General features: G+C 33.2%; 1 protein-coding gene across 1 annotated transcript; it reads left to right on the forward strand.

Annotated features, from left to right (window-relative positions):
- The first annotated feature begins 328 nt into the window (after window positions 1–328).
- Window positions 329–1,450, forward strand: LOC129298177 (fatty acyl-CoA reductase 1-like). Its single transcript, XM_054936582.1, has 3 exons — window positions 329–375; window positions 654–732; window positions 1,337–1,450. The coding sequence occupies exons 1-3, from the start codon at window positions 329–331 to the stop codon at window positions 1,448–1,450; spliced, it is 240 nt and encodes a 79-aa protein (XP_054792557.1).
- The last annotated feature ends 15,303 nt before the right edge of the window (window positions 1,451–16,753 follow it).

The following is a 16,753-nucleotide window of genomic DNA, read 5'->3' on the forward strand; positions in this document are numbered from 1 at the left end:
GACATGAGTATTGATAGAAGCAAATAGAAATTTGGAAATTTAGTATTAATGGATTTATTATAAGATTTTATTATTTACTAATGAAAGAATGTAGAAAATTTCATTCATCCAAAAATCTCCTTACAACTAATGTGTACAATGTATTTTAATACTTTCATTCATGATCATTGAAAACAACACATTTAATTGTATCTTTCACGTTTATTTAAGGGTTAAAGGTCATTTTTGCACTCAAATTATTCATGCCAAGTCTATGGGTGCCCTGAACGCGATTTTTGGTTAATTTTTCCCTAAACATTTGAAAATTCATCCGTTTCTTCCTTCACCAATGAATTTGATGAAGCAGTGGAAACCTAGCTCTGACCTGAAAATTGAGTGAGTGAGTGAGTGAGTGAGTGAGTGTGTGTGATGACGTGGTCTCTCTGCGTGATTATGTGATTATTCCTGATCTTTTACCTCAAAAAAAAAAAAAAACACCGCACTTTTTATTTGTTTCACATCACAATTATGCATTATATACAAAAAAATGAAATAATCCTTTCTTATATGACAAATCAATGATGAAGATAATTTACATTAAAGTTATTACAAATTAATTTATAAAAAAACTTCAGTTTATTATCACATTATGGATGTATATGTATGTCATGCAGATTTGACATCGCCATGAATGTGAACGCAATGGGAGCTTTGAACGTCTTAAACTTCTCAAAGAGGTGTAGAAAGATGCAAGTACGCTAATTTAATTAAAATCAGCTAGCGAGAGTCCTCTGGGCTTGTTCATTTTTTTTTTTAAAAAAAATTCTGAGCAGCTATTTAATTTGAAGCTGGAGAAATAAAAGAATATTATTAGTGCATATCACGTTTTTAATTTGAATAAATTAAAAAGATATTCTCTATATTTCATTAAATTTGCATATATATATATATATATATATATCTCTTTTATATTCTAAAAATAAATTATACCGTAATATAATTTGAATTTCTTATATGACATTCTAGCCAGTCCAAGTAGAATAGTTTTGTTACGATTGCTTGCATTTTAGTCTTTTTAGCCCTACTATTTAATAGAATGTCTCAATTAGAAGATCCTACTTAAACTCTTTAATTAAGGATATTTTTGAAAAAAACTTATTAATTACTGGTTAAAATACCCAAACTCTCTTATATTTTTTTAAAATGATATTTTAGAAAAAAATTTGTAATACCAAACAGAGGAATGAGTATATGAACCGATATTATAATATATTGATATTAATGATTATGACCCTAATGATTTATATCTTAGCATGTGTGTGGGGAGGCTAAGGACAAAAAAGCCATACGATAATAGCCCTTCAAGATGGGTCAAACATTGAAGAGAGGTAGAGAATTAGACATTCACCCGGGACTGAGTTTTATGAAGAATAGATTGCAGCAACTCCAAGCGCTGAATGATAGTTCATAGCTCATCGCAGCTGCAATGAAAGATTATGGACTCAAGAGGTTCGCCTTTATCAATTTAAAACCCCATACTGTACATGTTTTCCCTAATAACATGATTAATTAATGCAAATTTAATTAAAACACAGCAAACTTATATGGATGGTCAAGTCACTTACGTGTTTACAAAAGCTATGGGGGATGTCACATCTCAAAGATCAGATTCCTTTAGTCCAAGTCACCTTTATGGATGGCCGTGTTTATGCATGGTGATCAATACCTACAAAGAACCCTTCCCTGGTTGGATTAAAAGAAGTCCCACGTCTAAATATTAGAAGATATATAGACTATGAATAAATAAGCTTAAGAAGTATTTAACCAAATGACTTAAGCTATTTTGATGGAGTATACTATCCTTAAGCATACTTAAAATAAGAAATCTAATATGGTATTAGAGCCATTCAATTGGGGACAAAAAAAAACAGAGAGAAAAAAAATGAAACAAATCAAAGAATGAAAGATTAAAAAAAATAACAAGAGTAAAAAAAAGAGAGAGAGAGAGAAGGAGAAGAAAAAAAAGAAGAAATTAAATATATTTGAGCTCTCTCAGGCTCCATTTGAGGTCTCTAAGACTAAAAAAAGTATAAGCCTGGGCAAGGAGGAGAAGAAGAAAATGGAAAAAAGGAGAGAGAAAAAGCAGTAGAGGAAATATTAAAATATAAAAAAAAGTCCCACATTTAAAAATTAAAAGATAGACTATGAATATATAAGCTTAGAAAATACTTAACTAAATAGTTTAAGCTATTTTAGTGGAGTATATTATCCTTAACTATACTCAATATAAGAAATCTAATAAGATTCTCTATTAATTATACATTACCTTCACACATCTTCAATCCCTTGCCCCAACAGAAATGATAAAACTAACGGTGCTACAAGGGAAAAGTGAGTTACTTTCCGGGTAATCCCAAGACAATCTTGGACTTGGTAAATATTTAGGTTCTGCTGTGCTTTTCATGGCTTACTGTAAATACAATTCATATGATGACTTGTCATTTAAATGACTTTGGAATCCGTTAGCCAGGATAAATTGGTATTATGGGTGATATAACGGACATGCTTTGCATAATAATAAGGTAGTATTATATCCAAGGATTTGGCAAGAAACTTATTTATAAACAAAGACTAATAACAAGTCCCATTCAGAGGGAAAAAAATTTACGTTTTCATTTTAACAACAATCTAAATATATTGGTCATTGCATGCAAATAATAAGCTCCTTGTCACATTTTAACATTTGATTCTCTCTAGCTAATATTAATTATGATTCATAATAACGACGATGATGTTGACAATGCATATGCCTGTGGATAGAGTCATAAATTATAGGGTTAAGATTTAATTTTATCCCTGTGCTTATTTTTTAGGAGCTATGGGCACCCTATACTCTTTAATGGGGCAATTTTCCCCGTGAAGTATTTTTTTGAAGTCCAAAAACACCCTTCTATTAGGAAGCCATTAACTCTGTCATTACATGCTGACGTGGCATGTGTGTGGAGCCTAGCTACAGTGACAAGTAATACTCTGTCTATATCCTTGGTTACTAATTTGCCCTTAAACTCTTTTTTTTTAAGAGCACTGAACACCCTAAAGTCTTTTTCTAGGAGCACTGGGTACCTTGAAATCTTATTAAAATAAAATTTAATAAATATTACCAAAATATTATATTATATATTTTCATATTTAACAATTTAAATAATATTATTTATAAATATTCATTCAAAATTTAAAAATTACCTTTTAAATATTAACAACTCAAACTAGCATTTTATAAATTTATAAATAATTTTTTTATTTTTATTTATCGATCTTCAATCTTCTTTTTGAGACAGTGCCTAAATTGTTATGCCTTTTGTGCATGTCAAAACTTACATTTTTATGTTAGTTAAATTCCTTAATTTTTGGTCAACTGACGATTTTTCTCTAAAATATTGCACTACCCAAATTTAATACTCTTTATATGTTGCAGTGTTAGGAGTAAAATCTGAATTATGACAATTAGGACAAGAAAAAGAAATAGAGAGATAAGAAGAAAAAATTCATTCCTTAATTGGAAGTTCATTTCCTTCATTTTTAATACAAATTTGCAAAATATTAAAAATATTAAAATATTAAATTGGGGATGTAATGCTTAAAATAATGATACTTAAATTATTAAATATTAAATAATGTAATAAAATATTTATTAAATTTTATTTCAATAAAACTTCAAGGTGCCCAGCGCTCTTAAAAAAAAAGATTTAAGGTGTTCAACGCTCTTAGAAAAAATTTAGGGGCAAATTAAGACAAAAAATATGGTTAAAGTCTTATATGTCAGTATGCATGGGCCCCGCACATGCTACTTTAGCAAAAAAAAAGGAAAAATTCATAGTTCATTAATAGAGGGAGTTTTATGCTCCTTAAAAAAATAGTTCAAGGGTAAAATTGCTCCACTTAAAAGTATAGAGTACCCAGTACTCCTAAAAATAAGTACATGAGCAATATTGGACCTTAACCCTAAATTATGTGATGGCAGCAATAGTGAATCATTCAAAAGAGGTCACTTCTGATGTTGAGAGTTAGAATAAAATAGGTTTTAAGCTATCATTGTTAGGTTTTGGGCTGTCATTGTTAATTTGGTCTAAGCCTAATCAGTATTACTCACTTTACTCACTCATTTCTTATTTCTTAATGTGTATTTAAGGCTGGTTTAGGTTGTACTTTGGAGGCTAAGTAGCTGAAGATGGCATCCAAAATAAATAAAAGTTTTCCATTGCCTTTCTATAATTTTCAACATGGCATCAGAGTGGGTTCGGATCCCTGACCCAGTTTATTTTAGTCATAACCCTAATCTTTACCAATTCTTATTTCTCACTTCTTCGATTTTCACTCACCGTGCTCCCCTCCCTTTCTCAATTTGTCATCCACCATCATGTCTAATGCCATTTTCACTTGAACCTTAATATCTTTCTTAGATCTTTTCCCTCTAATCTCCTACGTTGTCCCAACTAAGTTCCTTCTTGATAATTTTCTCAACCCTCACCGCAAATCCCTACTTTCCTCCTTCCAAGATCTGTCATAGCAGAAATTGATATCCTTCGACCTTCCGCTTCTGTAGTCAATTTGAACCATCCACTCTACCTTTATCCATCTAATACTCAAGCTTCAACTTTGATAGCTCAACCGCTCATCAGAAGCAGGAATTATGCAATCTAGCACAGTGCGATGAGGATGGCTTTCAAGGCCAAGAATAAAATCAGACTAATCGACGAATCTTGCAAGCGAGAATCTCAAATTGAAATCCTTCGAACCCAATGCAATTAATGCAATGCAGTGGTACTTTCTTGGCTTATCAACTCAGTTTCCAAGGAGATTGTGGCCAGCATCACATTTTTTGATAATGCATAAGAAGTCTGGGATTATTTACACGAGCATTTTAACGTTACTGATGGAACTAAGATTTATAGCCTCCACCATCTCAATAATACTCTTAGCCAGGGAGGTTTATCAATCTCGAGTTATTTCACCAAGTTGAAGGAATTATAGGAAGAATATTCCATGATTGTTCCCCTCCCTGCTTGCAAGTATCATTCCTTCATAGAGTATGCAAAAGGGATTCAATAATAGAAACTATTTTAGTTTCTTATGGGATTGAATGACTCCTACCAATTTGTTCGAAGTCAGATCTTAATTATGAGTCCCCTGCCTTTAGTCAACCAAGCATACTCCATGATCTCACAAGAAGAAGCTCAACGATCCATATCTTCTTCCTCTCTTCAATCATCTGACCAATCAGCTACTACAACCACCAGAGGCCATAGGCGTTATATAAAGGGGCGTGGTAGAGCTAATCCATCTGATGAATGCTCTTACTGTCATAGAAAAGGCCATACAAGAGACAATTGTTTTCATATTATCAGGTTCCCACCCAATTTTCAAAAAGGAAGGGGTTGAGGCAATTTATCCAATCGAGCAAATCATATCAAAAATCTCAGTCTTCATACTGCATAAAAGCCACAACATGAGACATCATCAAATCATCAATTGTTGTCGCCAATCAACTATGAGAGAATCATTGATAATCTTAAGAAAGAAGTTCACACCCTTTCAAATAAGTCTCTTCCAATAGGTAGAGTGGCCATTAAAGACTCGAGAGAGTTTACAGGTTCGAATTTATGCTTATTTTCTGCATGTTCCATAGCTGACACACGACCATATTGGCTATTAGATTTAGGGGCATCATGTCATGTTATGAGCAAATTATCATTTTTTGATAATTATCAGGAATACTGTGGCTCTTCTCTTAAAATTAAAATCCTCAATACTGACAAACTAACCATTACTCATATTAGTAGTGTTAGGATTTTAGATGATATTGTCTTAAATAATATCCTTTATGCACCTGGAATATGTTATGATTTAATATCCATTTCCCAACTGACTAAAGATTAACAATGCATAGTTGCTTTTTTTTCTTGACACTTGTGTATTACAGGATGTTTCCACTGGCAAAACCAAGATGATTGGTAGCATAAAATCTGGTCTCTATCTAATAGATGGAAGCCTCCCCTTATTAACTAATATTCACACTAGTAACTCTATTCTTGATGATGATATTTGGCATTTGAGATTATAACACCCATCTGACTCTACTCTTAAACATGTAGTTTCATTGCAGAACAATTTGTCTTCTTTAAATTCTTCCAGTTGTGGTACTCGCTTTAAAGCTAAACAAATTCAATTGTCTTTTCCTTCCAGTCAAATAAAAACTGCTTCATTCTCTGAATTACTTCATATTGATGTTTAGGGGCCATATAAAGACCCTACTCATCAAGGCTATAAGTTCCTTCTTACTATTATTGATGATTTTTCCCATGTAACTTGGATTTATCAGATGCATAATAAATTTGAGACTTTCTGTCATCTAAAACAGTTCTTTTCTTTTGTAATAGATTAGCTTGGTGTTAAGATTAAGCATCTTCACAGTGATAACGGAACTAAATTTATGACCCATGATGCTTCTGTCGATTTTCTTAAAAATGGTATTATTCATGAAACCTCATGTGTTCACACCCCACAACAAAATGGGGTTGTAGAAAGAAAACATAGACATATATTGGAGGTTTCTAGAAGTTTACTTTTCCAAGCCAATTTACCAATCACATTTTAAGGGAAAGTTGTTAGGACTGCAATCTATTTGATTAATAGAATTCCCTTAAAAGTCTTGCATTATAAATCTCCATATGAAGCTTTATACAAGAGACCCCCAAACTTATCTAATTTGAAAGTGTTTGGGTGTTTAGCTTATGCCAAAATCCCAGGAAGATTGGAAAAGTTTCAAACCAGGTCTATCGAGTGTGTTTTTCTAGGGTATCCAAATACTCAAAAGGGGTATATTTTTTATGATTATAAAAACAATACTATTCTTGTTAACAAAGATGTTATATTTCTTGAGAAACAATTTCCATTTTTAGATCAGCTTTCTACTATTAAAAAGCAAGATCGGGTACGTACTTATGATCTATTTATATTTGATGATATATCTGTACCTACAATTTATCCTGACCCCTATTTAAACATTGGTAATGAACCTATTCCTAAATCAAATGAAAATCATGATGCTCTTAACAATGAACCTAATTCAAATAATAACAAAAACACTGTAATGTCCATCTTAACATTATCAGGACAATACTCATACATTATTGTGATAACTCAAATTAAATAAAATCCTTAGGAGAAGTTACCACAACTCAAGGGTTTAAAGATAATTAGTTAAAACATTGGGATTTCAAGAAAACTCTTTCTAAAATATAGTTTGAGCTCAAACCATGGTCAAAAATCAACTAAGAGTAAATATGGAAGCATGGAAAACAAACTACAACAAAATCTGGCTTAAACGCCATATTTCAACAAATATTGGCCCATCCGCTGTGGCGGATGGCATAAATGGATGAATCCCTCGAGGGCCTCTTGTACCGCAGTGCAATAATCATGCACCGTGGCGTGTACCTACTGTCATGACTTTTTTCCAAACTTCCAAAGCATATCATTTCATCATATGATATTCGATTTGGGTGGTTCAAGTGTTCACACAAAGCTCTTTGAGCCCTCTCCCATCTTACACTCATACAATTATCCATTTAAAAGATGGACATCGAACCCAAAATGGTTCATTTTCACAACAAAATACATATTATGGTGTTCAACTTACAATACACAATGCCGTTAGTTTCAGAGACAACTTGACCACCTCGAATAGGCCATTCACATTACACAATTAAGCAATCGCACTCAAAATGACCACCAAATTCTTATTGGACAAAAACACAATAGGGTAGACAAAATCCAACGCATCAATCAATTGATTATTTTGACACTCAAAACACTTAATATATATATAAATCACTTGTAAGCAACTTGGCCAAGCACACAATTAATCCGTATCATCATTCTTGGACCAAGATATACATACTTATCACAATTTCATACAAGTGACATTTAAATAATGTCATGTTTGGCAATAATTATTGACAATATTCATTACCACACACAAAAAGAGAAAAGGGAAGAGCTATATTATGATGCTCTTCACTTTTCAAATGCCCCTTCCTTCCCCTTGCCCATACCAGAGCCTTCACCTGTAAAATATAATCATGGGGTGAGATAATCATCTCAGTATCCAATATAGCTTATTAAATATTTATTACCATAAATAACCATAAAAAAGTATCAAAACCATAGAAATACCAAGCACACCATAATTATGAGATATATAGATCTCTTCTCAACAAAACGCATAGTTTTACACTAGTATGATCATCTAACCACCGAACCTCTAATGCTCCCCAACATGAAACCATAGGCTCTCCTGATTCAACCACTTGTTGACCTGAGCACATTTTCGGTGGTAGAAATACCTAGCCAAAGGTAATCTAACCCGCCTACGGACTATGATTTTTTCCTCTTCACATACTTGTGATAAAGGCGTCGTTGACTCCTAACTGCACCCTAACATGTACTAGGGAGTTACTAGACTATCCGGATGTCCCATGGTAACAGTCCCATATAATACTGCAACGGATGTCCCATGGTGTCAGCTTGACCATATAGATTTGTCATTCACATATCTCCATACACACATATTCTCACATATCTCAGGTGAATTCTCACCCCCTATGATCATACTCTTTCACAATTTTCACTACTTTTCATCACATTTTTCACATCACACTTATATACATACTATATATATATATATTTCAATTAGAAACAATAACCATTTACAAAACACTCTTTCATGCTAAAATCATTTACAATGTCAAATTATGCACAAAACTATTCAAAACCACAACTTTGTCATTTATAATTACTTCTATACAGTTACAATAGTTAATAAACACAATAAACTATATGGTTACCTCAATCCTTTTGTTGCACAAAAAGGATTACCGTGACTCAACGTTAGCTCCACACGTTCTATACGCACAATATGGCTTGAGCAACACTCAATCTATACTAATAGGTGACAATCGTTAATTATCACTCTGGATAACTCCAAATTCATTAGTTCTAAGTGCTTAAAATACTCAATTTTCTTTTCTAACAATACCAACCATTTCCACACACTCTAACCATCCTATTACACATTCCAACACACCAAATTCACTAATCAATGTTCCACAATGCCTCAAAATCCTCAAATTATACTTAGGGTTCGTCCAAACCCTTACCAAAAATTCTTCATCGTCACAAAACTCATAAACTTAAGGTTAGAGGCTTGATTTAACTCTTCAAGATCTTAGATAAACTAATGAGTTCGGTTTAAACCCAAGGGAACCAAAATCAAAGCCCCCATTACCCCAACCATTTAGAGTTTTGCATAAAAGAGGGAGAAAAGGGAATGTACAACTTACCCAATAGTGATTCAAGCTCCAATTGCCCTTAAAGTAGCCTAAAGATCGTGCCCTAGCAGACCAAAAGCTTTTCTCCATTACTCTCTCAGTATCTCTCCTGTGCGCCGCGGTGCACTAACTAGCTCGTTGCGGCGTATGGCACGGAAAGGCCCATGAAATTTTAAACTCCCTTCCATGCCATGGCCCACTTGAATCTTGACCTAGTCCTCTTTTAAGACTGTCTAAAGATCCAAAAACCATATTAGTCTCCATAAACCTCGCTAAATAACAATTTATATAAATTGACCAAATTATTCCTTGAAAACACTGATAATTACCAATGAAGGAACTTAGGATGTTATAGACACTGCCTTAAATAATAGCAGACCTATTAGACATAGAAATCACTACTACAAAATAAGTTTACAAGAGCGCTTTTTTTTTACTTTAGGGAGCGCTTTTGAAGCGCTCTCGTATCGAGCGCTCCGAAATGTATAGGAGCGCTTAAAAAAAGCGCTCCTGTATATACGCTATACGGGAGCGCTTTTCGAAAAGCGCTCCTGTAAGGGAGCTACATACGGGAGCGCTTTCTACAAGAGCGCTCCCGTATGAACCATATAGGAGCGCTCTCTGAAAGAGCACTCCTGTATGTTACTTTACAGGAGCGCTTTTCAAATGAGCGCTCCCGTATATTACTTTAATTTTTTTTAAATCAGATTTTTTGAAATTTCTCCTTTTACGTCTCTTTAATAATGACAAATCATAATATCAAAAACTAATTTAAAAATAATATTAACATAAAAATTTATATACAAGAAAAGAATTTGAAACTGATACAAAAATTTCAATTTCCTAACTAACCTAGTTTAATTTCTAACAAGCCTAACAAATGAAACTATTGTTATTTTTCTAACATTAAAATCTAACTTCCTATCACAAACAGCCAATAATATATTCTGATAACTCTTCAACTAAATCTTCTATTTGCTCCATAGTAAAATACAAACATCTTACTCCAACAAAATACTACACAAGATATGAAAGCAATATTTAAGGAATTAACATTATATCAACTTAATTTTAAAGTCTTACATTTTCAGGAATGATCAACTCTTGTTGTGTGATTACTTCTCTCATAAACTTCATAACATAGTATCCACACTCCCAACCTTGTAATTGTGTAGGTACCTATAAAACAATAAAAGATGTCATTATCAAAATATGGTGGAAATAAATTCTAACTTAATTTAAAATACTTCAGCGATGAAGTTATATATATGAATCATTTCATCAAGACGGTCAACATCATATGTCCCACTATCACGATCAAATGTTGAGTAGCTCGCACTATTCCTCCAATCATTTGCATCATTCCTTGTCTCCCCATGCATGGTCCAACAAGTATAAGTTGGATCAATCCCATTACAGATTAAATGATCTTTCAATTCTATTGGCTTTACTCTTTTTCCATAGCAACATTTCAAACAAGGACATATGACTCCAAGGAGGTCTTGATCACAACAAAATGCAAATTCAATGAATTCATCCACACCATCCCAATATTCTCTAGATAGTTGATTAGCCGACATCCACTTATGATCCATATCACTAATATGATTATCAAAATTCAATAAACAAAAGACTTAGATTTCTATAAAAAAAATTCAACATCTTCCTTAAAAGAAGAACCTCCCAAATGATCAAACAATCAAATTCCACAACACAATACATTTAAACTCAAAAAATTAATTCATCCAAATAAAATTTAGTAGCATAATGCATCTAAATTCTGTCAATCAATTGTAATTTAATTAATAACAATAATCTCCCTTAAAAGTATATTTCATAAATAAAATAAAAATGTTCAATTAGTTTCCTCAACTTTAATCTAATTATCAACTACAAATACTCCATAATTCTAATATAAATAACTCCAATTCATATATTATCTATAATATTGATTATTAAAAAAATATATATGAAATTTATTCTCAAATATATATATAAATATATCAATATATTACATTATAAATTAATTATTAAAAAAATACCTTCACAGTGTAGTCTTCACGGCAGAAAACGAAAGTCTTCACGGCAGTAGCGGAGGTCTTTGCAGCGTTGCTTCCTCGGCTGTACAGCAATGACACACGGCTACAACGGAGGTCTTCACAGTGTCGCTTCCTCCGGTGTACAGCAGCCGCACAAATCTGAAACAGCAATGTAGATCTAGAATAGTGATGCAGGAGATGGCGGCGACGGCGACGGCAGCGCAAAAACAGAGACAGATGGCGCGACATGACACAGAAATGAACAAACATCGATGAACACTAATCTGGAACAATGAACAGCAGCAGACGATGATTTGGAACAGCAAACAGTGGCGAACGACGATCTGGAACAGCGAACAACGGCGGACGACGATCTGGAACAGTGAACAGCGACGGAAGATAGACTGATACAGCGATGATTTGGAACTCGTTGGGAACGTACAACCTCAGCAAATGAGAGAGAGGTTTGAAAGAAACTCATAAATAGGGAAAAGAAAACTGACGGGAGGCAGAGATATAAAAGACCACCTCTTCCGGAGCGCTCATTAGTGAGCGCTCCAGAAGAGGTGGTCTTCCGGAGCGCTCTTCAAAGAGCGCTCCGGAAGATCTCTCTTTCGGAGCGCTCTTTGACGAGCGCTCCGGAAGAACAACTCTTTCGGAGCGCTCATTAAAAGAGCGCTCCGAAAGATGAGCTCTTTCGGAGCACTCATTCCAAGAGCGCTCCGAAAGAGTTGATCTTTCGGAGCGCTCTTCAAAGAGCGCTCCGGAAGATAGTCTTCCGGAGCGCTTAACTACGAGCGCTCCCGAAGGTCTTTTTAAATTTTTTATAATATTCTATTTATATTAATTAGAAGCATTATCTTATTGAAAAGCCCTGACATACAGGAGCGCTTTTCTAAAAAAGCGCTCCGGTAAATTCCGCATTTACATTTTAGAGCGCTTTTTAAAGAAGCGCTCCTAAATACCCGCTCCTAAAGATATATTCTGTAGTAGTGAATGCTCCTAGTTAGCTTAGAGATTATGACTGCTCTAGTGTGGATTTTTTGAATAAAATAGACAAAAAGGGAATAAGAAAATTTTATACCCTATGCAACACAGCATCAGTTATGCTCACATTTCTGAATCATATAAAGAATTTGTAGCCTTAACAGACGATGTTAGTGAGCTTGATACATTTGAAGAAGCTATAAGAGACAATAGGTGGATTAAAGCTATGTAAGATGAAATTACTGTTTTAAAAAGAAATCAAACATGGGAAATAGTATTACCTCCAAGTAAGAAAGCTATAGGATGCAAATGGATTTTCAAAAAGAAATTTAATGTTGATGGTACCTTAAATAAATTAAAAGGCATATTAGTTGCCAAAGGATTCAGTCAAGTAGAGGGTATAGATTACTCAGAAACATTTTCTCTTGTTGTAAAAATGACTACTGTTCGTCCTGTTTTAGCTATTACTGCCCAGAATAATTGGAATCTAGTTTAAATAGATGTAGATAATGCTTTCCTTCAAGGGGATTTAGATGAAAAGGTATATATGAAAATTCCTATAGGATTTAGCAAACAAGTAAGAAAAGGGTATGCAAGCTAACTAAATCCTTATATGGTTTAAAGCAAGTGGCTAGGCAATGGAATATTAAGTTGTGTGAGGCCTTAATTGCTGATGGTTTTGTTCAAAGCATGTATGATTACTCCTTGTTCACCAAACAAGATAAAATGATTTTATAATTGTTCTAGCTTATATGGATGATCTTGTGATAACTGGAAACAGTGCAGAAGGGATAAAGAAAATGAAAGACTTCCTTCATATGAATTTTAAAATGAAAGATTTGGGTTCACTAAAATATTTTCTTGGCATTGAGGTTGCTAAATCAAATAAAGGGTTAATACTAAATCAACAAAAGTATACCTTAGATTTAATAACATCTACTAGTTTGGGAGCATCAAAACCAAGGAATGTTCCTTTAAATCCTGGTCTAAGGCTTAATAGTAAACCTAAAAAGGGAGAGAAAGATGACCTCTTAAAGGATTGTACTAGATACAAGCGTTTGATAGGGAAATTATTATATCTGACTACCACTAGACCAGATATAAGCTATGCTATCCAGTTAGTAAGCTAGTTCATGAGCAGCCCTAGGAAATTGCATTTAAAGGCTGCCTTGAATGTTGTGAACTACCTGAAAAAGGATCCTGGTAGGGGCCTCTTATTTCCTTCTTTTGGAATCATGAAGGTAGAAGGGTTTTGTGATTTAGACTGGGCCTCACGTCCAGAATCACGCAGATCTGTTACAGGATATTTGGTTAGGTTAGATGGAGCCATTATTTCCTGGAAATCAAAGAAACAAACTACATTTTCTAGATCATCTGCTGAAGCAGACTATAGAGCATTGGGAATATATTGTTTTTGAAATTAGTTCGCTTACTGGATTGCTTAAGGATTTGCATGTTTGTGATTTAACTCCTGTTTGTGTTTATTATGATAGTAGAGCTGTGATTCAAATTGCCTCCAACCCAGTTTATCATGAAAGAACGAAACACATCGAGATTGATTGTCACTTTGTGAGGGAGAAACTTCAAGATGGCTTGATCAGTTTGAGGCATGTTATGTCTAAAGAGCAACAAGCAGATGTTTTAACGAAAGCCCTTTGTAGGAAAATGCATGAATGCATGTTGAGCAAGTTGGACACCTTTAATATTTTCAGGACCAACTTTAGGGGGAGTGTTGAGAGTTAGAATAAAATAGGTATTAGGCTGTCATTGTTAGGTTTTGGGCTGTCATTATTAATTTGGGCTAAGCCCAGTCAATATTACTTGCTTTACTCACTCGTTTCTTATTTCTTGATGTGTATTTAAGGCTGGTTCAGGTTGTACTTTGGAGGCTAAGTAGCCAAAGATGGCATTCAAAATAAATAAAAGTTTTCCATTACCTTTATGTAATTTTCAACATCAGAGAATTACATATACCATGTTGGTTCTTTGTCAACAAATCCTTTTAGACTTGCCTCTATTCCTGATATCATGTATCTCTACTTCAAAAACAACCCATTGACTGCCAAAAATGGAGAACCACTGAAGATTCAATCCAAGCCAGCAGTAGCAAGCAATGGTCGTTTCCATATGTTTTTGTTGATTCAGTACCTGCTTCCACTCATGTTATATCTGCTACGCTTGAAGCTATACTTCACAACAATCTCTTTCTCTCTCTCTCTCTCTCTACAACATATATATACTCTCTCCAGACTTATGTATAAGTAACTTTCTAGGAGGAATTGATGGTCTTTTTATATACCTTACTTTGCATAAAAAAGTAGTTCATTATGAATCACTTTTCTATGAGTAGAGTAAAAGATTACAATATATATATATATATATATATATTTGAAGAGAAAGTGTTTTTAAAGACGATTCATTTATTAAGGTTAAACTGGGAAATTTTTTTCGGACAAATATCATAGTTTAACTACTTTTTTTACTCTGATAAGGTAGTTAAAAATGACTTGTGTATAACAAATCAGAGGGAATATTTTGTATATATTCAATCCTGTCTAATTCATAAAATTGCATATACACACTAATGCGTTTGCACGACTTGGTGGATTTGAAAAGGGATTAAATTTAGTGAACAAAGTGCTCTGCGGACGCTTCCAAAATGTTTACAGTGGGAGCCACAGGAAAATTAAAATGGTGATACGAATGGCTGAGCTTTACAAACCCTACGTGTTTCTTAAGGCTGCGTATGTTTTTAAATTGTTAATTCTGTTTTCATTAATTTCAAACTTATATATTATATGTTAATTTGATGAAATTTGTAGCATAACATATTTGGAATGATTATTGATGATGTTATGAAAATATAAAACTAACAGGTTCCACGACACGAACACAGAAAAGCTAAGGAAGGCCACAAAGTTGGAGAGAGTTGGAAGCATTGATTGGACAAAGGACATGATAAATGTCCACATTCCTGGGCCTCATCAAGCATGCAATCAAGTAATCTTCCAAGAATCTCCATGAAGTCAATAAAATCCCACTGTAGCAGTGCTGGACCAATGTGAAATGTGTTAATATTTTTATGACTTGTGAAAAATATGTGTGATTTGTCATGAATTTTATATGATATATTAATATTGTTAATTTTTCCTTGATTTTTTGTGTACTTAAAAAAAATTGGATTTTTTTATTTTACATGTAAGATTTTCCGGAAATGGGCAGTGGCAAATGAAGAGTAAATGTAAATGAATGTAGGAGAATTACAACTAAGTCTCAATGAAGAGAATTAACTATTATAAGATCCATTAATATTTGAACTAAAGCCATGGTCTTAGTTCAATAATTAATAGACCTTATAGTAATTAATTCTTTTTTGTGGAACTTCAAGGTAATTCTTCCAATGAATATTGGTGAAGCAGAGCAGAGACAGAGCTGTGCCTGGGGTTTTTGGAAAGAGAGTATTTCTCTAATGAGACATACGAATTTGGACTTGGTAATTATACTTAATATAGGAACTCAGTGCCTATATCATTTAAACTATTGAAACTCATACCAATGTTTTTAAATGTATACTCCACTTGAAATTAATGAATGAATGAGTTTATCTGAACTATTTATATAAATTTTAAAGGCTCAAATGATACAAGCACTCAATGTCTATAGTTATCAAATCCAAATCCAATACACACAAAGCAAACAATTTTAGGGGCACATTGTCTTCATGGAGTCTCATTTATGTTAGACAAGGGCAATATTGCTCTATTTTTTAGATTTTCACAAACACACTGCTTTTAAAAAGTAAGAAACTGGATATTCTTTTGAAAAAACTTTTGAAACATTTTTACCCTTTAACTCATTTTAAAAATTCACATATAGTACCCTAATGTTTGATTTAAATTATCTAAAGTTAGATCTATGAATTTTTGTGAAGTTTATCTTTTTAAAGAAGAAAGAGAAGATTTTATATTTTATTAAAAATAATAGAAATGAAAAAATAATTTAGAAAAGAAATTTTCACAAAAATTCACATATTTCAACTAAAGAGGATTTAAATCCCATAATGTTCATATATAATGTATGTGGTGGATGACTTTGTGGAATTGTTTCGTGGAGGACAAAACAAGTTGAAAGTTGACATGACCCGACTCAAATAGCTAGGGACCATTCGGAAAATTAAAGGCATGATTAAGGATACTTTTAAGAGTCTTGACTCCTGAAAATACATTTTTTATTAAAAAATTTATATGGCAAATTTATCGTTGTTTCTTGCATTGATTTGCGGAGGACAAAACAAATTGATTTGAACCGTAAAATACGTGGCTCTTTCTTTACCAAAAAGTGGCATGACAAAAGCATATT

This window comes from Prosopis cineraria, unplaced genomic scaffold (assembly GCF_029017545.1).
Source record: "Prosopis cineraria cultivar Desert tree isolate PC_DT_omini unplaced genomic scaffold, ASM2901754v1 PC737, whole genome shotgun sequence".
Lineage (NCBI taxonomy): Eukaryota > Viridiplantae > Streptophyta > Magnoliopsida > Fabales > Fabaceae > Prosopis > Prosopis cineraria.

Coding starts and splice junctions, on each gene's coding strand:
- LOC129298177 (XM_054936582.1), top strand. CDS start 329: ATGAATTTGATGAAGCAGTGGAAACCTAGCTCTGACCTGAAAATTGA. Junction 376..653: donor AGCTCTGACCTGAAAATTGA/GTGAGTGAGTGA, acceptor TATGTCATGCAG/ATTTGACATCGCCATGAATG. Junction 733..1,336: donor AGAGGTGTAGAAAGATGCAA/GTACGCTAATTT, acceptor ATACGATAATAG/CCCTTCAAGATGGGTCAAAC.